Below are 22,357 nucleotides of genomic sequence, written 5' to 3'. Positions count from 1 at the left end.
GGAGAAGGCGGGGCCCGAGCTGCGGACACGGGGCGCGGGCGTGAGCGACGGCCGGCCGGACAGACCGACGGACAACACGCCCGGCCTCCCCCCCAGCCCGGCCTCCACCCCGCACGGAGAGCAGGCAAACACCAACTCCACCGTGTCTGTCGCACGGGGGCTCAGGGACGGCCCCGAGTTCACCCGGGACTGGCCAGAAAAACACCCACTTGGTAAAGCAAGCTCCGTGAGTGTGCACGACATACATGTGCGTCTACACGTGCGTGCGATGAGCGTGTGCACGACATGTGCGTCTACACGTGTGCGTGTGATGAGCGTGTGCACGACATACATGTGCGTCTACACGTGCGTGCGATGAGCGTGTGCATGACATGTGCATGTACATGTGTGCGTGTGATGTACACACGCGCGTATGTTCATATACACATGTATGTAGATGTGAATTTATATAACATGTATGTGTATGTATAATATATACGGTATAGTCACATCTTATATATAACTATAATTATGTCTAACATGGTTACATAAGATACATGGCTGTATATATATATGGTTATACATTTGATGTGTATTTGATGTTTAGATGTAATATTTGTGTATATCTATATGCTGAGGTGTATGTACACAAATAAAATACGCGTGTACTCGCATAGATACACATACACGATACACAATGTATAATATATACAAATGCATGAATACCCTAGCTCATTATTTTCTGTGACATTCTGTATGTCTACTGTGCTGAAATGTAAGATTTTTATTCTTAAAACACCCAGTAAGATGAGTGCCGGCGGCTCCCGCCTGTCATCCCAGCGACTCAGGAGGCTGAGATCTGAGGATGGAGGTTCAAAGCCAGCCCGGGCAGGAAAGTCTGTGAGACTCTGATCTCCACTGAACCACTAGAAAACCAGAAGTGGCGCTGTGGCTCAAGTGGTAGAGTGTCAGCCTTGAGCAAAAGAAGCTCAGGGACAGCGCCCTGGCCCTGAGTTCAAACCCCAGGACTGACAAAAAAAACCCCAAACACCCACCAGAGGGTAGGTCTGATGGCTCGTGTCTATACTCAGCTGATCAGGAGGTGGAGTTGGGGTGGGGGGAGGATCATGATTCAACATCAGCCCGAGGAAACAGCCAACCAAGACCCCACCTGAACAGAGCACACAGCGGGGCGCAGCGGTTCACCCACAGATCCCGGCTAGCCCTGGGATCCGAATGTGAGGCCAGAAGCCACCCAAGAGCATGCAGGACCTACCTAAGAAATAACCAGGGCTAGGAGCATGGCTCCGGGGTAGACATCTTGCCTAGCAAGAGCAAAGCAAATGGAAACAAAAACACGTTCCGGAAAGCCCACACTTCATCTGACCTTGTTTAACTCTGTGGCCCAGTCAGCCCAGGCCTGAGTCCCGCAGCCGAGCACACAAGGTCTGCTGCGCATCCCCTGTTCAACAGCGTGGCCCGGCCTCGCGTTTTAGGTTTCTTCGTTGGTGGTGGTGGTGGTCACGGGTCTCGAACTCGGGGCCTGGGCTCTGTCACTGAGCCTCTTTAGGCTCCAGGCGAGCGCTCTACCACTTGAGCCACAGTGCCACTTCCCAAGAGTGTCCTGGGCCTCCCCGCCCAGGCTGGCCTCCAACCACGATCCTCGGCGCTCAGCCTCCGAGCAGCCGGGATGAGGGGCAGGAGCCACGGTGCCTGGCTGTCAGCAGGTTTTGCTTTGATGGCGTGGTGTGACCCTGCACCCCCTTTCCCCCGTCACGGTGCTGTCTGGGATGAACTTACAAAGATGACACGTCCCACTTGGGTGGAGCGCCCTTCTTCTCAGAGAGGCTGGCCTTCCTTGTTCTTTCCACCGTCTCTTCTCCAGCAGGCTCTGAATCCACTTGGGCTCTGCAAACAAGCACTGGGTTCAGACAGTGGAAATCAGTACTGCTACTCTCCACTCTTCAGCACCTATGGTGGTGCTTCACCGTAAGACTCAGTATCCATGAGTGTTGGTTTTGCGTGCTAAAATGTTGACATCTAATTCTAAAAGATATGTCATCAGCTGTGTAGGAGTGTGTATGTGTGTGTGTGTGTGTGTGTGTGAGAGAGAGAGAGACACAGACAGACAGACCTGAGATTTGAACTCAGGGCCTGGGCGCTGTCCCTGAGCTTTTGTGCTCAAGGCTAGCGCTCTGCCACTTGAGCCACAGCACCACTTCCAGCTTTTTTTTTTTTCTGGCTAATTGGAGATAAAAAGTCTCATGAACTTTCCTACTCCAGGCTGGCTTTGAACCATGATCTGCAGAACTCAGTCTCCAGAGAAGCTACAATTATAGGTGTGAGCCACCAGCACCCCGCTGTAGGAATTTAATTGAAAATTAGCTTTCTCAGTCGAGTCTGGGTGGTTTGAGCCACTCAGGAGGCCTGAGATCCGGAGGATCGCCAACCCAAGACTTCAGGAGAGTCCACTTTCAACTAATCAGGCAGTAGATCAGCAAGAGGTGTGGCTCAAGGGGTAACAGCGTCATCTGTGAGAAGAAAAGTGTATTGATCTCCAGGCCCTGAGTTCAAGTCCAGGTACTGGAACAGTAGCCAAAGATACACAAAAGCAGAAACTCATCAGTAACCAGTATTAATAACAGATTTCTTTCTCTACACATACACACACATTTACATATCTATAAAAAATGTGAATACCATTTTTCTTCCTTGGAAACACTAAAATTTTTTCTCATAAAACATTCTTCTAGGGGCTGGGAAGGTAGCTCAGTGGTAGAGCGCTCGCCTTGCATGCTCGAGGCCCTGGGTTCGATTCCTCAGCCCCACATAAGCAAAAAAGAAAAAAGCCGGAAGTGGTGCTGTGGCTCAAGTGGTAGAGTGCTAGCCTTGAGCTGAAGAGCTGAGGGACAGCGCCCAGGCCCAGAGTTCAGGCCCCACGACCGGACCAAAAAAAAAAAAATTCTTCTAGCACACAGTTTTCAGTATCCCGTATTCGCTGTTGATTTTATTTCCTCTGAACGATCGTTGATCACGTGGAATAAAATCAATGTCATTTCTTTCTCTAAGAATTGTATGTATTCATTTATTTTGTTAGTCGTGTCGGTTCCTGAACGCTTTTGCTCAAGGCTGGTGCTCTACCACTTGAGCCACAGCGCCACTTCTGTCTCTTTTGGGTGGTTCACTGGAGCTAAGTCTCATAGACTTTCCTGCCCTGGCTGGCTTTGAACTGTGATCCTCAGATCTCAGCCTCCTGAATAGCTAGGATGACAGGCATAAGTAGGTGGAGATTTTTCTTTTTTTTTTGGGGGGTCCGTGGTGGGGCCTGAACTCTGGGCCTGGGCGCTGTCCCTCAGCTCTTCAGCTCAAAGCTAGCACTCTACCACTTGAGCCACAGCGCCACTTCCACCTTTTTTCTTTTTGCTTATGTGGTGCTGAGGAATCGAACCCAGGGCCTCAGGCATGCAAGGCAAGTGCTCTACCACTGAGCCACCTTCCCAGCCCCTGAGATTTTTACTTCTGTGGGTCATCATTGAACTTTTCCTCTGACGGCAGACACCTGACATAGGGAAGAATTGACCAGCGCAAAATCTGTAAAAGTCAAGCACTTGCCTAATTGAAGATCACAAACGTGAATTACAACAACAAAAATCAACCACCAGGGTCTTCTGCTGTCATCATAGCAACTGAGGAGGCTGAGATCTGAGGATCACAGTTCAAAGCCAGCCCAGGCCAGGAAAGTCCATGAGACTCTTATCTCCAATGAACCACCAGAAAAGCCAGAAGTAGAGCTGCGGCTCAAGCGGTAGAGCTCCAACCTTGAGTGAAAAAGCCACAGGAGAACACTGAGTTCTAACACCACCACGCACACATGAAAAGAGCTAAGACAAAAAAAAAGTAAATATTCACCTATGACATGGAATGCTGTACGACTGTCAATGAATTGTCCTCAGAGTGCAGCATTGGTCTCTCCACGGAATTTCATACCCAGTGTTTATACCCTCTCCCCAGTCTCCAGTTCCACCTACTTGAGCTCTTGCTTTTCATCCTCCGTGTCTGCCCAGGAGTAGGTGCTAATGAACCGGTACAGTGACGGACGGTGCTCACTCTGCTTGGACCCCAGTGCCCGCCTGTACGAAGAAGATGAGCTGTCCAGCAAATCAGATGTCTGTTCAGTGCAGATCATGTATTGCCTCACATCAACACAGACGTGACTCCACTGTCTCCCCACCACGCTTCCTTCAGTGCCAGGAGTCCACCCCAGGCTTTGCCCTCTGAGGAAGTAGCGACTATCCCAAAGGCTGATCCAGTTCTCACACGAGAAGGTCCCCCTCGGTGAGTGGCCAAGTCAGACTTACCAACTGCTGGCCCTTCTGCTGAATCGGTCACCGCTGTCCAGCCCGGCAGCCTGCAGCAGATCAGACATTAAAGAACAAAACAGGCATGTGACAAGGGACATCTTCTTGTTAGACAAAAATGAATGTGCGTTTGAGCAAAACCCAGGACATTTGCTTACCATGCCTGCACTGCCGAGGCTTCTGGGTAAAGAAGCAATCGTCACTCTCCGGAGGGAAGACGGCTGGCCAAAGGTGGAAATGGACATTGAGATCATTCTCCAGGCCTGGGCGTGGGTGGCGTATTCCCTGTCATCCTAGCTACTCAGCGGGCAGAGAGCTGAGGATCCCAGTTCAAAGCCAGCCTGGGCAGGAAAGTCTGTGAGACTCTCATCTCCAGCTCACGTCCCGAAAACTGGAAGTGGTGCTGTGGCTCAAAGTGGCGGAGCACCAGCCTTGAGCAAAAGCAGCGCAGGGACAGTGCCCAGGCCCCGAGTTCAAGCCCCAGGACCAACACTGATGGTTGTCTTTGAGGATGTAATTTAAAGGCTTGCTTTCCTGTGATTCCGGCCATGGGGCTTGAACTCAGGGCTTGGGCGCTGTCCCTGAACTGCTTTTTGCTTTTTGCTTAAGCACTGTACCATTCATGCCACAGCTCCACGTCTGCTTCTTAGTGGTTAACAGGTAATAACAAGTCCCATACACTGTCCTGCTGGGCTGGCTTCAAACTTCAATCCTCTGACCTCCGTCTCCTGAGTAGCTCGTATGAGAGCTGCGAGCCACCAGCGCCTGACTTGGAAAGGCTCTGAATGAACAACTTGCCGCTGACTTTCATTTTAACCAATTGTATTCCACTTTTCCCAACACCACAGTATTATTATTTGCCCACGAAGGAATATAGAAGTTTCTTTTTATTTAATTGACTTCTAGTAATAAACCTTGTTTTTCCCTCTGGAATACCAGGACTTTCCAACTCTGAGAACCACCAACCCTTTCTATATTGTTACTTTTATTTTTCTAAATTGTCATGCCTTTACTGTTGTTATAAGAGGGTTTACTATATCTCATTTTATTAGTTATTTTGGTCAGTCTTGGGGATTGAACTCAGGGCCTGAGCTCTTTTGCTCAAAGCTAGCACTCTACCACTTTGAGCCACAATTGCACCTCCAGTTTTCTGGTGGTTTATTGGAGATAAGAGACTCATGGCCTCTTCTGCTCAGGCTGGCTTTGAACCGTGGTCCTCAGATCTCAGCCTCCTGAGTAGATGGGATGACAGGCGGGAGCCACGGGTGCTCAGCTACCGTATTTTATTTTTATGGAAGAAAACTTACATCATTAACCCAACTAAGTGGAGTCTCCTGTTTTTCTTGCTATCATTGATTTTATGCTAGAACAGATTTCCCTCAACTTGGGTAAATGTACATCTACATTTAGAGTTTTCTCCTTATTTTTTCCATTGAAGACTTCTTTCTTTCTTTCTTTCTTTCTGTCAGTCCTGGGTCTTGAACTCAGGGCCTGGGCACTATCCCTCAGCTCTTCAGCTCAAGGCAAGCACTCTACCACTGAGCCATCTTCCCAGCCAGATTTCATAATGTTTTCTAGGAATGGACACACACACACACACACACACGAAGTATGTATATATATGTATAATATGTATAGACCTGCATCTATACACACATATGTGATGTGTATGTGTGTATATACATTTCTCTGCACACATATGAATTGAAATCAGTTTCAGTAGTTACATTGAAAGGTTATAACTTCAAACTACATCTGAAAACTAAGCATTTCATGCTAAGCAAGTGCCTGAGTACTTACCTTAGAGTTTAGAGATGCGGAGCGTTTTTTAATTTGGCAGTCATCTGAAAGGGGGGAAATGGTTGCACATTTTAGAAGGCATACGTGCAAATCTGTGTTAAAGCAAAGGTCAGCGTGACGAGGTATTAACTCATAGGCAATACGAATATCCATCTCCTTCCTTCCTTCTCTCCTTCCTTCCCTCCTTCCTTCCCTCCTTCCCCCCTTCCTTCCTTCCTTCTCTCCTTCCTTCCTTCCTTCTTTCCTTCCTTCCCCCCCCTCCACTCTCTCTTTTCTTTCTTCTTCTTTTGGCCAGTCCTGGGGCTTGAGCTCAGGGCTTGTGCACTGTCCTTAGCTTTTTGCTCAAAGCTGGTGATTTACCACTTGAGCCACAGATCTACTTCGCACATGTTTGCTAGTTAATCGGAGATCAGAGTCTCACTGACTTTCCTGCTCAGGCTTGCTTCAATCCGTGATGCTCAGATCTCAGCCTCCTGACTCGCTGGAATTACAGGCGTGAGCCACCAGCGCCTAGCTCAAATACCTTTATTCTTAATTTATTCTTAACTTAGAGATCCCTCCACTGGTAGATGGAATCCTATGTGCTCAGGCCAAAGTCCACAGAGCCACTGGCTCGGCTGAGCAAAGAAAGGAAAGGTCCAAAACTGCTTATTTTAAAAACAGCAGGGGCTGGGAAGGTGGCTCAGTGGTAGAGCGCTTGCCTTACACGCATGAGGCCCTGGGTTCGATTCCTCAGCACCCCATAAGCAGAAAAAGCCGGAAGTGGCGCTGTGGCTCAAGTGGTAGAGCGCCAGCCTTGAGCTGAAGAGCTGAGGGACAGTGCCCAGGCCCAGAGTTCAGGCCCCACGACCGACAAAAAAACAAAAATTAAAACAATCCAAACAGAACAAAACCATACGCTGGGCCATCAGCTGTAATCCCAGCGACTCAGCAGAGGGAGAGCAAGCCCTGGAGTAATGTGTTTCGAAGACAGCGAGGGCAGAAAACTCCATGAGACTCCATCTCCAATCAGTCAGCAAAAAGTCAGGCTGGAGGTGTGATTCAAGTGGTAGAGCGCCACCACGCAAAATTGACAATGAATTCCCTGAGCCATCATCAAAGACTTCTTCAGGTCTTGTGATCTGTTCTCTGGAGTTATGCTTGGAGCTATCTAATAAACAGGAACCTGTTATTTTTTCTAACAGTTGGTGTGTGTATGTGTGTGTGTTCCTTGGATTTGAACTCGGGGCCTCAGGCCCCCTCAGCTTTCTTACCAATGGCTGGTGCTCTACCACTTGAACCACGCCTCCAGTCAAGCTTGTTCGTGATTAATTGCTCCGTCATTATGATCATTGTTATCATTACCCTTAAGGAGCGGTATGAAGGAAGGGGTTGCAATTCAGGGTGTCTGTGCCTGTTGATTCATGTCATCCTTCTTCCCATCCCCTCCCTCCCTCCCCCCTTCCCTAACGTTATCTGGCTTCATGCTCACCCATACTTCAAATCCCATGACTGTAATCACCCACGCCTCCCCTCTCCGCACATCGACCCCGCTGTCTCTGCCACACATCTTCCAGCTTTCTGGCATTCATGTTGATAAAGTGTAAATCATTCTCACCATTGGAATCCTCCCCTCCCAGCCTATTCTCGGGGGTCAGTTTGTTTCTGCATACGTGTGTCTACACATATACTTATCATTTAGATAGGCTTTCCACATGTGACAGAAAACTCGAGTCCTTTGTGTCTCTGAGCCTGGATTACTTCATTAAAATACGTTTTCCTAGGTTCATCCACTTATGTGCAAATACAGTGGGTGAGCAGACTTCCATTATATCTAATATGTGCACTTATTATTATATATATATATGTGTGTGTGTGTATAGTGTATCTTTATTTCTATGTATTACATGTTCTCGATCCACTCATCTATGATAGGGCATCTGAGCTGTTTCCATAGCTTAGCTATGGCGAATAGTGTAGCAATGAACATGGTTGTGCAATTGTCTCTCCTATATCTTTTGGATATAGGCAATTGGCTAACTTTGAACTGTAATGATCAGATCTCAGCCTCCTGAGTAGCTGGGGTTACAGGTGTGTGCTACTGGTGTCCAGCTTTATTTTCCTAACAAAATTTTAACTTAAGGAGTTTTATTCTAAGACAATAAGACAGAGCCTGAAAAAAAGGAAGACTATTATGAAAACCATAACATCATGTTAAATTTAAATATGACTCTCTGAATACTAGGCAATCTACTACGTTAATGCTCTATTACCATCGTCTTCCAGAGGGTTAAAGGACCTTTCGTTCTGCAGAAGAACCAGTCTCAGCTCTTCTAGCTCAGCATGCTCCTTAGCATACATTCTCTTCAGGTTTTCTACATGCTGAATCATTACTTCGACAGCTTTGCTCACCCGGCTTTCCTACGAGGAGAAATGAAATGACATTGCTATTGGAAATACCACTCTCCATACTTAGCTCAGTAATAGGGATGACCTCCACTCCATCCCTAAATCCAACTAAAATGGCCATCAAGGTGTTGGAGGGGACAAGAGAAAACAGAGCGGAAACGGTCCACTAGCAGTTGGTTTTGCCACGCTAGATAGTTCAAGAACGAAATGAGAGATCATTAAAACTCAGAAAACAGACGCCTTCAGAATCAGTTAAAAAAAGTCAAGAAACAGTTATCTAGAGAAAAAAAAAATCCCAGATGCTTAAGGATGCGGGACAACCTGTATTTAGGAGGCTGAGATCTGAGGATCACAAATGGAAGTCAGGCTGGGCGGACACAGTGGAAAGAAAGACTCCTTCAACCGACTAACGTGAAAGGCTCAGCGTGGGGAATCGCTGACGTGGTGGAGCTCCAGCCCGAAGTCAAAACACCAAGGGAGTCTTGAGGCCTAGCGCTCAGGCTCCAGCACCAGCACACACACACAGACAGACACACAGACACACGACTGAAGGTGAATACGTGACAGGAAGAAAATCTAGAAACAACGAGAGCCCAAGATCCCCTCTTACTCCAGCCAGCAGAGTCTCGCCGCCATTTTGGCAAAGACTCTGTGGTTATCCACTGAGGGCTGGAGCAGAATAAATGGTGGGTGGTGAGAGTTAGCGCCCTGGAAACAGATTCCAGAACGTGGGGGCATCAATGGCGCAGCACCGTCTCTGCCCACTCTATCTTCCAGCCCCCGTACCCCGCAGGGTTTGGAAGCCGATGGAAGGCCAGGATGGAATACTCTGTACGGAATGTTCTAGGTGGAAGAGTCCATCTTGAGTCAAGCTCAGAGTGAGCAAGAACCTGTTCCCCAGACAACACGAGACACGACTCCCAGCCATGTTGCGTCGTGTCACCTCCACTGAGAAATCAGGGCAAAACTGGAGCATGTGGGCTCACACTCCTGAGAAGACTCCAGAAGGCTGGACTGTTATAGAGAAGACGGACGGAACTCACACCATTCACAAGAGAAGAAGCAATGAATGCTGCGCCCCCCCGCCCCCCAGGCCGGTCCATCCATGCTGGACAACCGATTTCCAAGCCGTAGCACGGGCGAGCGGAGAAGGTGGTTAACACAGCTCGTGAATCTGGCCAGTGAGAGGAACGAAGCCAGGCAGAGGACCAGATTGAAGACAGGAATGTCGCTGGGGAGTCTGAGCCTTGGTCGGGACCTGGAGGACGAAGCGGGGGAGTGACTGGAAAAGGACTGGAAGCGACGGCTGAAGGCCGAAGAAGGCGAATCACTGAAATCCAGCGTGAGCGTGTTATGTAGCAAATAGCAGACAGACAAATATAAAACATAAAACAAAGAAGAATCGAAGGGACTTAGTCTAGAACTTAAAAACAAACAAGCGCTGGTACATGTAACTTCACTACCAAACAGGCAAGAAAGGCTTTATGGAGGGCCAGACCAGCACACAAGAATAGACCAGAAAGGCTGGGACTAAGCTGACCACCAAGCCTCAGCCTCTTCCTTCTTTTTTTTTTTTTTGGCCGGTCGTGGGGCTTGAACTCTGGGCCTGGGCGCTGTCCCTCAGCTCTTCAGCTCAAGGTGAGCGCTTTACCACTTGAGCTATAGCGCCACTTCCGGTTTTCTGGTGGTTTATTGGAGATAGGAGTCTCACGGTCTCTCTTGCCTGGGCTGGCTTTGAATCGCGATCCTCAGATCTTAGCCTCCTGAGTAGCTAGGATTACAGGCGTGAGCCACCAGCGCCCGGCTTCAGCGTCTTCCTTCTTAAGGAAATGCTTTTTACTCAGTCTGTTTGGCCTGGATGTTGAGAAGTTAATTCTCCTCAGATTTTTCCAGACAGAAATTCGGGAATCTTAACCTCCAGACGGATCAGGGCACAACGGCACATGTACAAAGGAATTTATGGGGGCCTTGTCTCCTTCAGTGGGACATCCAGGATGTCTGAGATGATCAAATATTTAAAAAATTGGTTAGATGCATCATAGATATTTAACCTATAGAATGCCACGTAAAGGAGACATGTATATATATATATAAACACGTGCACATATGTAGATATATATACACATGCATATGCATGTATATACAGCTATGTATACAGGTATAGACACACATACACACATGCATACACATACACACATGTGCATGCATACACACGTGCATGTACACACATGTATAAATAAATGTGTATATGTGTAGATTTGCATGCATATGTACATATATGCATATATGCATTCAGGTATAGGCACACTTACACACATGTATACAATATACACATACAAATGTACATACATGTACATATATGCATGCACACACATATATGTATATAAATAAATGTGTATATGTAGATATACATGCATGTGTACATATATACATAGATGTATACAGGTATAGACACAATACATGTACACACATACACACATGTATGTGCACGTGTACGCATATGTGCATGTACGTACATGCATGTTACATGTGTATATATATATATATATCTTCATCCCATGGAAAGTTGTCCGTGCTATTCAGAGAAATAAAAAGGTGCCGCATGCCGGGTGCTGGCGGCTCACACTTACAATCCTCGCTACTCGGGAGGCTGGGATCTGCAGTTCGAAGCCAGCCCATGAGACTCTCACTCCTAATGAACTACTCCTGAAAAGCCGGCATGGGGCCGTCGCTCAGTGGTAGAGCACCAGCCTGGGGGACAAAGAGGCTCAGAGGCGAAGCTCAGGCCCTGAGTTCAAACCCCAGCGCGGAGCCCACCCCCAGCAGACACGGAGGGGATGGGAGTGTGCGCTGCACGGCTCCCCATCACCCACGGCCCCCAGACGGGCAGCGTGCCCTGTGGCGGTGCGCTTGGGCGCTCGGGCTGGCAAGTCACCTGGTGGATGGCTCCCAGCGTCTCGGCCCGGCTGGCCGCCCGGGTGCAGCACTGGCTGAGGAGGGAGACGCTCTTCCCCAGCTTCCGGATGATGTCCTGGGCCTGCTGGTCTTCCTCGCACAGCGGCATCAGAGACTGCGCAGACAACAGAGGGTGAAGCCACACGCACAGGCCCCGTGCCACCCCTGCCCCCAGCCAGGACCACGCTCAGGGACCTGGCGACCTTGAAAACAAGCAGAAAAGATCAGGAGTTGTTAAGAGGGCGGCTGGGCAGGTGGCTCCGTGGTAGAGTGCTCGCCTCGCATGTAGGAGGCCCTGGGTTCGATTCCTCAGCACCCCATAAGCAGAAAAAAGCCAGAAGTGGTGCTGTGGCTCAAGTGGTAGAGCGCCAGCCTTGAGCTGAAGAGCTGAGGGACAGCGCCCAGGCCCTGAGTTCAGGTCCCACGACCGACAAAAAAATTAAATTAAATTAAAAAAATAAAGAAGTCAGGTACCCGCCGCTCACACTTGAGTTGAGCTCAGGACTTCACACCTGATGGACAAAGGCTCTATCCCCTCGAGACATACACCTTAGTCCTAAAGAACTTTTTTTCTTTTTTGGTTGGTCAGGGGACTTGAACTCGGGGCCTGGGCGCTGTCCCTCGGCTCTATCGCTCAAGGCTGGTGCTCTACCACTTGAGCCACAGCGCCACTTCTGGTTTCCTGGTTCATTGGAGATAAGAGTCTCATGGGCCTTCCTGCCCAAGCTGGCTTTGAACCGCGATCCTCCAATCTCAGCCTCCTGAGTAGCTGGGATGACAGGCGTGAGTGCCGGCGCCCAGCAGCTCAAACACATTTCTATCTCGTTATGGGTGCTCTCTGGGTCGTCCTGCTTTTCATCTGATCTTGCTTTTGTGCTTTCTAAGCAATTCACAAGACGGGGAGGCAGCACTCTGGACTTGGTGTGGGTCTCAGTGTTTCCAGAATCTTCCGGGCAAGCCATGAGAACGTGACACTAGCGCATGCGTACGCAGATTCCCACCTCGACCAGCTTCAGGCAGTGCGTGATCTCCTCCCTCAGATTCTCCTCGGCCAGGTCCCTGGAGCGCTCCTCCAGCTTCTTCCTCTTCTCCAGGGTAAACCAGTCACACTTAAACCCCAGGGACAGGCGGAGGAACTCTGCCTAGTGAGACGGGAGGATTCGATCACCTGAATTTACAACAGCAAAGCCAAGCCCCCACATCGCTGTCAGGACGCACCGACCGTGGGGGGACTGGGTCTGAGACGCTGGGTCTGAGACGCCATCCTAACTCTGCTACGAGTGGCTGGCAGAGATCGGGGGGATTACGGTTCCACACCAGCCGGCCAGGAGAAGTCCAAGAGACTCCATCTCAACAGACGAAGTCAGGGGTGGTGGCGCAGGCCTGTCACCCTTGCTCTTCAGGAAATGGGAGGATCGTGATTCCGGCAGCGCTGACCGGAAGGAAGGCCTTATTGCAAAATAACCAGTGCAAATAATAATAATGATAGTAATAATAATGATAATGGGGAAGGTAAGAGCACTTGCCTAATCTAACGCCTGGGGTTCAAGCCCCAGTTCTACCAAACGAGGATCCTATGAAGAGAAGGAAAAGCATCACCTCTGGACTCACCTCCACCTCCTTCTCGTTGGCAGACGTGCTGGGAGAGAACACAAAGACGGTATTCACACTGAGTTCCAAAGGAGCGGAAAAACCCGCCTAAAAGACAGCCCGGGGAAAGCACTTACTTGTCACTTGGCCTAAAGTTAACCGATTTCACGGCGGTCTCGGGAGCAGAGGAAACGTCAGTGTCTGCGAAGACGAGAAAAGATTATGAGGTTAAAATATTTCACTGTCGGGGCACCAGTGGCTCACGCCTGTAATCCTAGCCACTCAAGAGGCTGAGACCCGAGGATCTGGGGCAGGAAAGTCCATGAGCCACGCATCTCCAATGAGCCCCAGAAAACCCCAAGTGGAGCTGTGGTTCAAAGCGGTAGAGCGCCAGCCTGGAGCAAGAGAGCTCAGGGACAGCACCCAGGCCCTGAGTTCAAGCCTCAGAACCAGCGTCTAAAATAACTAAACGGAAGTGACCCTTTTTTCCAGTCCTGAGGCTTGAACTCTGGGCCTGGGCGCTGTCTCTGAGCTGCTTTTGCTCAACCACTTGAGCCACAGCTCCGCTTTCGGGCTGATTTCAAACTGTGATCTTCACAGCTCAGCCTCCTGGGTAGCTGGATAACTGCATGAGGCACCAGGCCCGGCGTTAGCAGTAACTTTCCTTCTGTCCTTTGAGAACATTTCTGGTCGAATATTGCCATCCCCTCCCTCATTTCCTCCCACTATCCCTTCCTTCCTCCTCCCTCCCCCAAGTCCATTTCTAAGAGAATTAATCAGAAATTGCTCCAGCCTGGCAGGCCTGGGTCTCCTAAGCGTCCCGTGCATGCGCTGCTTCATCTTAACTAGGAAGGAACAGCCACTCTTGCTTTGCAGATGTGGGCGCATTGACTTTTCCGTGGTCTATACCGCAGACGGGCCAGAAAACAGTGGAGCATTTATGAGCACTTGGTTTGGGGTTCACAAGAGAACCCAGCTGCTGCTCCTCAGGGACTGGGGATCAGTCAAGATCACGGCCATGCAGGTTTTCAGAACGGGTGTGTAATCCGTTCACCTCGGGTAGAAGGGCACGTTGCTTACCTCCTGCAGCACCTCCTTTGCCACGCACTTCTACTATTGGGGGCTCCTCTGGGATGTCCTAAAATCACAAGGGATACGTGTTTCTGTCCAGAGTAGAAAGCCTTCCTCAGCAAGCATCCCTCAAACTTCCTGTCCTCTTCGGACTCTACTTTGTCAAAAGCACCCTACGGGATTTCCAGGATCAAAGGGGGCTGGGGGGGGGGGGAGGAAAACCATACTTGCTAGGCCTGTCTAACCCTGCAGAACTACACCCAGCCTTGCTTCTACTGGGTAACCTTAGTGTCTGATTTTTTTTTTTCTGTCCCAACTGCCCCGTCATCGCGTTCCTCTCAATCTCGTTCCCCCACGGAGCTGATAGAATGGATCTTGCAAACGTTTTTGTCCAGGCTGGCCTTGAACCTTAAACCTCCTATTCTCAGCCTCTCCAGGATGACAGGTATAACATATAGCATCCAGACATATGAATCCTATTTTATTTCATGTTATTTTTGTGTTGGTTGTGGGGCCTGAACTCAGGGCCTGGGCACTCAGCTCTTCAGCTCAAGGCTAGTGCTCTACCACTTGAACCACAGCACCACTTTCTGCTTTTTCTGTGCATGTGGTGCTGAGGAATCGAACACAGGGCCTCAGGCATGCAAGGCAAGTGCTCTACCACTGAGCAACCTGCCCGCCCCGACCCATGGATCTACTTTAAGATTGATGATCAGTTATCATATAATAAATTTGTTTTGTGTATATGAGGCAGTCCTGGACTTGAACTCAGGATCTGGGTTCTCTGAGTCTCTTTTTTCTTTTTTTTTTTTGCTCAGGGGTAGTTAATGCTCTACCACTTGAGCCACACCTCTGGCTTTTTGGTGGTTACTTAGACATAAGAGTCTTATAGCACCTGGCTAATACGTTTATTTATATACAGAAAGGTTACAATAACTGGAGGGTTGTACTCTAAACCAGAAAAGCCAAAAGTGAAGGCCTCATCGTATGACGGTATTACGCTTTCTTCAATGAATGGGAAACTTTTAAAAGCTAAAGGTAATTTCTATTTTAAAAAGTCAGCAAGAACTTTTTCCTTGGCAGAGTTATTGATGCCTGATTTGTTTAATGCAATTGAAACAGGGGTTTCAGACATAATGATTTAGGCCGGGCACTGGTGGCTCCTGCCTGTCATCCCAGCTACTCAGGAGGCTGAGATCTGAGGATCACGGTTCAAAGCCAGCCCAGGCAGGAAAGCCTGTGAGACTCTGATCCACCATGAGCCACCAGAAAACCAGCCGTGGCGCCGTGGCTCAACGTGGTAGAGCACCAGCTTTGAGTGAAAGGACCTGTGTTCAAGCCCCATACCAACCAGTAACGATCCATAAATATATTCAAAAGACGTGGAAGTGAAATAAGAGCAGCTGAAATATACATAAAAATAGGGAATAGACAGTTAGAGTAAAATACACATAAAGGAAAAACGAGGGCCAGGGAGCCGGGCCGGGCCGTGGGCCCTGTCTCCGGCCTCGCATGGATGCTGGGCTGCTCGCTTCCTTACCAGCGGTGGCACTGTTTTGGTCTCTCCTGCTGCCTCCTGGTCGGCCTTCTCAGAAGGGCTGGTGCCTGCCCGAAAAGCAGACAAAATAAACGAGGGGCCCACGAGGAAGCAAAGGGTGGAGAAGGCAGAAGGGCAGCAGCCACAGAGGTCAGCCTGGCGCTTGCACGCTTGACCTCGAACTCAGAACCCGAGGGAGCAGGAAAGCCCTCCCGAGCTCCGCAGAGCTCCCCACACCAGCCACGCACCGCGGGCTCTGCCAGCCAAGGTGAAGGCCAACAAGGCCTTCATCTCTCAGAGAGGGCCTGCTGCCTTCCCGGCTGACCCCCTTACTGCCGACCCTGCGATCAAATCCCCATGAAGGGAGGAGGGAGGTGGGTCACTGGATGTCTTCCCAGCGCGGGGCTGACACACGGGACTACGGGCATCTTACCCCAGGCCTCGGCCCCGCAGGGTTCAAACGCCCAGCGGATGCTGGCGGCCACTGTGATGCCCTCCCCCCTCCCTCCTCCCCCCTCCCCCTCCCTCTCCCCCCTTCACTTCCCTCCATCCTCCCTTCCTTCATTCTGAGCTACATAATTTCCCCCTTCATATCCTAACTAACAGAATGCAATTCATATTGTATATCATATGATTACGTGATAAAATATAACATTAATATGTTAATATAATAACGAATATAACTATAATAATGTATTAATATTTATATCATATTTGTATACAATACAGATTGCATACAAATAATAGACTAACATTGTCTAATACTATATTAATATATCAATGCATTAACATATTGATTATAATAGAAATAATTATTATATTAATATAATTAGTAGAATAGTAACCACCAGTTAATGATTAATACTAATTAAGGTAATTAATAGTGATAATTATAATATCGTATCATAATTATAGCATTATATAATGTATAAAATAACATAATTATTATATATTAATATATTGTATAATATACTGATTGTAATATATAATTAAAATAATGTATAATGTAATAATTATATTAATAATTATTCACAATAATAAACAATTATAATAATGTATTAATACTATATCACATATACTAATCTTTTATGAATAGTATTTTATAATATAAAACATATTTATATGCTGCATAGCATATATCTTTTATACTATGTATGCAATGGAATATATTTATAATATCTAAATATTTCTGTATATTTATATTAATATAAAATGATATTAATATAACAAATAATATAATAAATGTACGAATCGTTCGTGTGATATAATCACATCTGGCTCAAAATGCCTTTATAGGAATTACTTCTCAAAATCAAGACGCATGGCAAGCGTCCGGCTGCGTGTCGAGGGCAGTTGTGTCTCCAGCTTTCCTGGCTGGGCGCCCTGGCCCCACTCGGCCCTGGGCCCTTACCCATGGCGGGGGGCGCTGACTCGGCCTCCTCCTCTTTCTCACAGGCTGATTGGCCGTCAGGGTGGCTGCAAGCCATGGGCACACCGTCTTCCGGGCACTCTGCGGGCAGGAGGAAGTGCATGTAAAGTTTGCCCCAGAGAGGGAGAGCGGGTGGGTGGGGAGGGACTTGGCTGCTGCTCTATTTGCAAGCCTTGGAGAGCAGGTGCACGGCTGTCCGGCTGTCAGCCAGCCCGGAGCGCAGGTGCACGGCTGTCAGTCAGCCCGGAGCGCAGGTGCACGGCTATCAGCCTCGCCAGCTTCTGCCCATCCCAATCCACTCACCCCTGGGCGTCCGCGTGTCCTCGGTGGGCTCTGGGAGGCTGTCCCTGCAGGAGCACACGGGAATTAGAAATGTGAGCACCACCCAAAGGCAAGCCAGCCGCACCCGCACAGACTTTCCCCCGCACAGCCCACCCCGCAAACCTGGCTGGAGGCTGGCTCCCGGGCTTCAGGGGTTCCATACCATCTTCCTGAGGGGGGACAATAAAAATGAAAACGCTGAGCTACAGCGCCCGCAGCTGCTGCTTCTGGGTTCCAGACACACCTGTCTTCCTGTACCTGTCAAAGCCTTCATAGAGAGGTCAGGGGAATCCGGTGGATCAGAAACTCTAAGCTCTGCATCAACGCCTCACAGACGCGCCAGCGGCCAATCGGAAGGGTATTTACAAGTGTGATATGTAGAGGGAAGACGATACATCCAAAGGCCAAACAAGTTCTCAACCCAAAGGCCAGGTCGAGTTGGTGTCATGGACTTCGGTGGTGTTTTGTTTAAGTCGATGATTTTTGCATACACATGAACCCACATTCTGCTGATGGGAAGATCCGCCAGATTTGACAAGCGTATGAAAACATTCCTCAGGGTTCTAGCTGCCCAAATTAACACATTTAAACAACACCTTAATCCATACCTCATAAGTCTGAAGGATGATATCTAAGTTAGCCCCTAGGACTCGGCACTTGAAAAGAACTTTACAAAACTAGGGTTCTAGCCTGCCAGGGCAAGTGTGTGTGTGTTTTAAGTTTTATTTTAACCTTAAAATGCATTAAGAATTTCTAACTTTAGGACATTAGAACTGTTAGTATACATACTGTCTTTCAACAACAACAGTGGTAATTCCAGGCTTTAATGGCTCCCGCCTGACATCCTAGCAACTCAGGAGGCTGAGAGCTGAGGATCCTGGTTCAAAGCCAGCCCAGAAAACCAGAGGTGGAGCTGCGGCTCAACATGGTAGAGAGCTAGTCTTGGGAGAGCATCTAGGCCCTGAGTTCAAGCCCCATGGCCAACAAAGAAACAACAAAAAATGGTAGTTTTGTTCTAATAAGGTCAGCTAATAACTCTCTATTATTACATATTTAGGATAACCTATGAACACTTAGTAAATCAAAACTGAAACCAGCAAAGACAATACAAAAATAATGATAAATAAATAAATATATATATATTCCATAAAGTATACACTTATATTCCATAACCAAATGTGGAACTTCTTATTAATGGCACAATTAAAAACTGATTTCAGCCCGGCACTGGTGGCTCACACCTGTCATCCCAGCTACTAAGGAGGCTGAGATCTGAGGATCACAGTTCAAAGCCAGCCTGGGCAGGAAACTCCATGAGACTCATCTTCAATAAATGGCCAGAAGTGGCGCTGTGGCTCAAGTGGTAGAGCGCTCGCCTTGAGCTGAAGAGCTGAGGGACAGCGCCCAGCCCAGAGTTATTATCTGATATAATACAAACCAGCAGCCTGAGTCTGTATAAAATATTAACATTTACCAAAGCTCTTTTTTTATGTATTATCTAATTCTTCCCAAACCTTATGCGGTGAGTTTTGTTTGTTTAGTGCCAGTCCTAGGGCTTGAACTCAGGGCCCGGGTGCTGTCCCTTAGCTTTATCTTTCAAGGCTGGTGCTCTACCACTTGAACCACAGCTCCACTTCTGGCTTTCTTTTTGCTGGTTCAGTGGAGATAGCATCTCCTGGATTTTCCTGCCCAAGCTAGTTTTGAATCATAATCATCAATGGCAAGGTTTACAGGCGTGAGCCACCAATGCCTGGCTATTTAAAAAATGTAAATGTTGAAGGGACAAATAATAATGGCACCTACAGGGTACAATCAAGCACTGTGATAGATGCATGCAGTGTGGAATGATCAAAGCTAGGTAGCTAGCACGCCATTGCTTCAAATGCTCTTGGCTTGAAGGGTCTTTGGTCAGATATCTGGGATCAGAACATTGGATGGCATCAGTTTAAGTTCACAAATTTTCATCAAATGAAAAAGTCTGGGCCTCTCCTAACCCTGGAGAGATTACAGGTGGTCAAGGGGAACAAATACGAAAATAGATCCTTTTATCATTCATGAGCAACTTTCCACAGGGGGACAGAACCAACAGAGTATTAAATTCTGGGGAGCAATGGCTCACGCCTATAATCCCAGCTACTCAGGGGACTGAGATCTGAGGATCGTGGTTCGAAGCCAGCTCAGAATGAAAGTCCCGGTGAGATTCTCATCTCCATTGAACCACCAGAAAACCAGACGTGGAGCTGTGGTTCAAGTGGTAGAGCACCAGCCTTGCATAAAAGAGCTCAGAGACTGAGCCCAGGCCCTGAGTTCAAGCCCCATAACTGACAAAAAAAAAAGAGAGAAAAATTCAGGGGAGAAATTGTACCTTATTTTCTGTAGGTCATTAAATAATGATGGTCCTCTTTGTATGGTATTAAAAAATTATATCAGTAATGATCAGTTTTTATTGTATTTACTTTTATATATCGTATTCAATATATTATATAGTGTTATATAGCATATGTTTTACAACAATTATATGATACATTATTAGGTATTACATACCTTATTTGCATGTCACATATCTACCATACGGCCTTATACATGTTATTGTATTCTATTACTTATGTTATTGTATTTTACTATATTTTTATCCACCTGTGTTCAGACATGTGTATAAAAGGAAGCTAAGACAATTGGAGAAAGTTAAAGAACCTTAAGTTTCTTTGGATAGTGTACTTTACCAAACAAAAATCAACAAGAATCTGTTTCTTAATAAAAAAAGCAAGCGCATTTTGCATTTCCTACATAGAAGAGTTGTTGTGCGGTGTCATGAAATACCATTTCCTCCTGCCCGGTGACTTAAGAGCTAACTCCCTAACAGGACATGATCTTCATGTTGAGATTTAAGAAGTAGGGAAGAAAATAGTGTGAGTATTCCAGTTTGGTTGACTTGGTTTCCAAGCTGGAGGAAAAGGGAACACACCGTTTTGTACATGTATACAGAAAGACATCTAATTATTATCCTATTTAAAATCAAAACAATAACTTCAGAAAGCAAAGGACTCACTCCTGATGTCACCAATGCCCACAGTTCTCCAAAGAAACCTTCTTTTAACGAAGAATGCTGTTTTGGTTTTGGTTTGGCTTTTTTTGTGCCAGTCCGGAGCTCGAACTCAGGGCCTGGGTGCTGTCCCTGAGCTTCAGTGACCAAGGCCAGTGCTCTTGAACCACGGCTCCACTTCTACTGTTTTAGAAGTAAACTAGAGATAAGAGTCTCTCTCATGAATTTTCCTGCCTGGGCTGGCTTCAAACCGTGATCCTCAGATCTCAGCCTCTTGAGTAGCTAGGATGACAGGCAGGAGCCACCTGTGCCCAACTAGAAAAATGCTTTCGATAAGTGTGAAATATTTACAGATCAAACTACAAAGAATCCTGTGATTTGGAAGAAATCTATTATTATTATTGTTGTTGTTATTGTTATTATGGTGCCAGTCCTGAGGCTCAAACTGAAGACCTGAGCTCTGTCCCTGAGCCTCTTTTGCTCAAGGCTAGCACTCTACTACTTGAGCCACAGCACCACTTCTGGCTTTTTCTGTGTCTGTGGTACTGAGGAATCGAACCCAGGACTTCAGGCATGCGAGGCGAGCACTGTACCGCGGAGCCACCTGCCCAGCCCAGCTGTACATTTCTTCATGATTCTGCCAGAGCTACAAAGCAAGAAAGGGAAAGGGATGGCAGACTATCTAAGGGAATGGCCGATCATTCCGCTTCCTACGTTTCCAGAGCTCAGAAAACAAGCTAATTCTCTCCAACCTGTCTCAACGTGAGCTTGTCCCGCATTTGCTCTAAAGACGCTCCTCTAAGCAGACTCGGGAAAGCTGTGTTTGCTTTTACACGCAGGACTGTAGTTAGCGTCAGCTCGTGCGATTCCTGGGGTGTCTGTGATCGGTGCTGGTTCTGTCCCCACAAACCTGCCCCGTGTCAAGTCCAGACCCCAAACCACACACCTGGCTTTGGAGGCTGGACAGACGCAGACCATGATCACGGAAGGGAAAGTTCTGCCGTGAGTCTGACTTACCTGGGGAAGACGCGGAGGGCCAGCCGGGCCCTGGCGCAGCGCAGGAAGAATGCGCTCGCCCTGTGGGTCATTCAAATACCCCAACACCCAAATAGCCAGAGATTTACATGACGCACCCTCCCACCCGCTGGCCGCCCTGCAGCTGCGCCCCATAAAGGGTGGGGCGAGCACAGAATGAGAGACAGACAGATGAGGGAGAGACAGACAGACAGACAAGGGAGAGAGCTAGAGAGAGAGAAAGAGACAGTGAGAGAGACAGACAGACAGACAGACAGACAAGGGAGAGAGCCAGAGAGAGAGAAAGAGACAGTGAGAGAGACAGACAGACAGTCAGACAGACAGACAGACAGACAAGGGGGAGACAGACAGACAAGGGAGAGAGCCAGAGAGAGAGAAAGAGACAGTGAGACAGACAGACAGACAGTCAGACAGACAGACAGACAAGGGAGAGAGTCAGAGAGAGAGAAAGAGACAGAGAGACAGCAGTCAGCGAGAGTTGGAGAGACAAAGGCATGAGAAGAAAAAGAGGAGAAAGAGAGAGAGAGAGAGGAGAGAGGTGCAGGCAGCAAGAGACAGACAGACAGACAGACACACAGACACACAGGGAAAGAGGAGAGAGAAAGAGAAAGAAAGGAGAGAGAGAATGAGAGGAGGGGAGGGGAGGAGGGGGGGAAGGGAGGGAAGAGTTAGGAGCAAGGCTGAGTTAATAAAACCACACACACACCACACACACACACACACACACCACACAAACACACACCACACACACACACACCACACACACCACACACACACACCACACACACACACCACACACACACACCACACACCACACACACACACCACACCACACACACACAGACACAAAC

General features: G+C 48.0%; 1 protein-coding gene across 1 annotated transcript in view; it reads right to left on the bottom strand.

The window, feature by feature from the left end:
* Nucleotides 1-22,357, bottom strand: part of Lrmp (lymphoid-restricted membrane protein) — a gene marked incomplete at its 3' end in the record, with an annotated part of 35,197 nt that continues 12,840 nt past the window's right edge. Inside the window, exons 4-19 of the mRNA XM_013025068.1 lie at nucleotides 17,543-17,598; nucleotides 17,411-17,454; nucleotides 17,090-17,188; nucleotides 15,682-15,746; nucleotides 14,151-14,208; nucleotides 13,208-13,271; nucleotides 13,080-13,119; nucleotides 12,482-12,622; nucleotides 11,461-11,595; nucleotides 8,390-8,537; nucleotides 6,138-6,181; nucleotides 4,496-4,558; nucleotides 4,338-4,387; nucleotides 4,008-4,127; nucleotides 1,780-1,887; nucleotides 1-19 (exon numbers count right to left, since the gene is read on the bottom strand). Of these exons, the coding sequence (XP_012880522.1) occupies nucleotides 1-19; nucleotides 1,780-1,887; nucleotides 4,008-4,127; nucleotides 4,338-4,387; nucleotides 4,496-4,558; nucleotides 6,138-6,181; nucleotides 8,390-8,537; nucleotides 11,461-11,595; nucleotides 12,482-12,622; nucleotides 13,080-13,119; nucleotides 13,208-13,271; nucleotides 14,151-14,208; nucleotides 15,682-15,746; nucleotides 17,090-17,188; nucleotides 17,411-17,454; nucleotides 17,543-17,598 (1,254 nt within the window). The remainder of the gene's footprint in view (nucleotides 20-1,779; nucleotides 1,888-4,007; nucleotides 4,128-4,337; nucleotides 4,388-4,495; nucleotides 4,559-6,137; nucleotides 6,182-8,389; nucleotides 8,538-11,460; nucleotides 11,596-12,481; nucleotides 12,623-13,079; nucleotides 13,120-13,207; nucleotides 13,272-14,150; nucleotides 14,209-15,681; nucleotides 15,747-17,089; nucleotides 17,189-17,410; nucleotides 17,455-17,542; nucleotides 17,599-22,357) is intronic.

The sequence above is a fragment of the Dipodomys ordii genome, unplaced genomic scaffold, assembly GCF_000151885.1.
Source record: "Dipodomys ordii isolate 6190 unplaced genomic scaffold, Dord_2.0 Scaffold81, whole genome shotgun sequence".
NCBI lineage: Eukaryota > Metazoa > Chordata > Mammalia > Rodentia > Heteromyidae > Dipodomys > Dipodomys ordii.
Note: the sequence above shows the minus strand (reverse complement) of the source record. Positions and strands in the feature narration are given on the sequence as shown.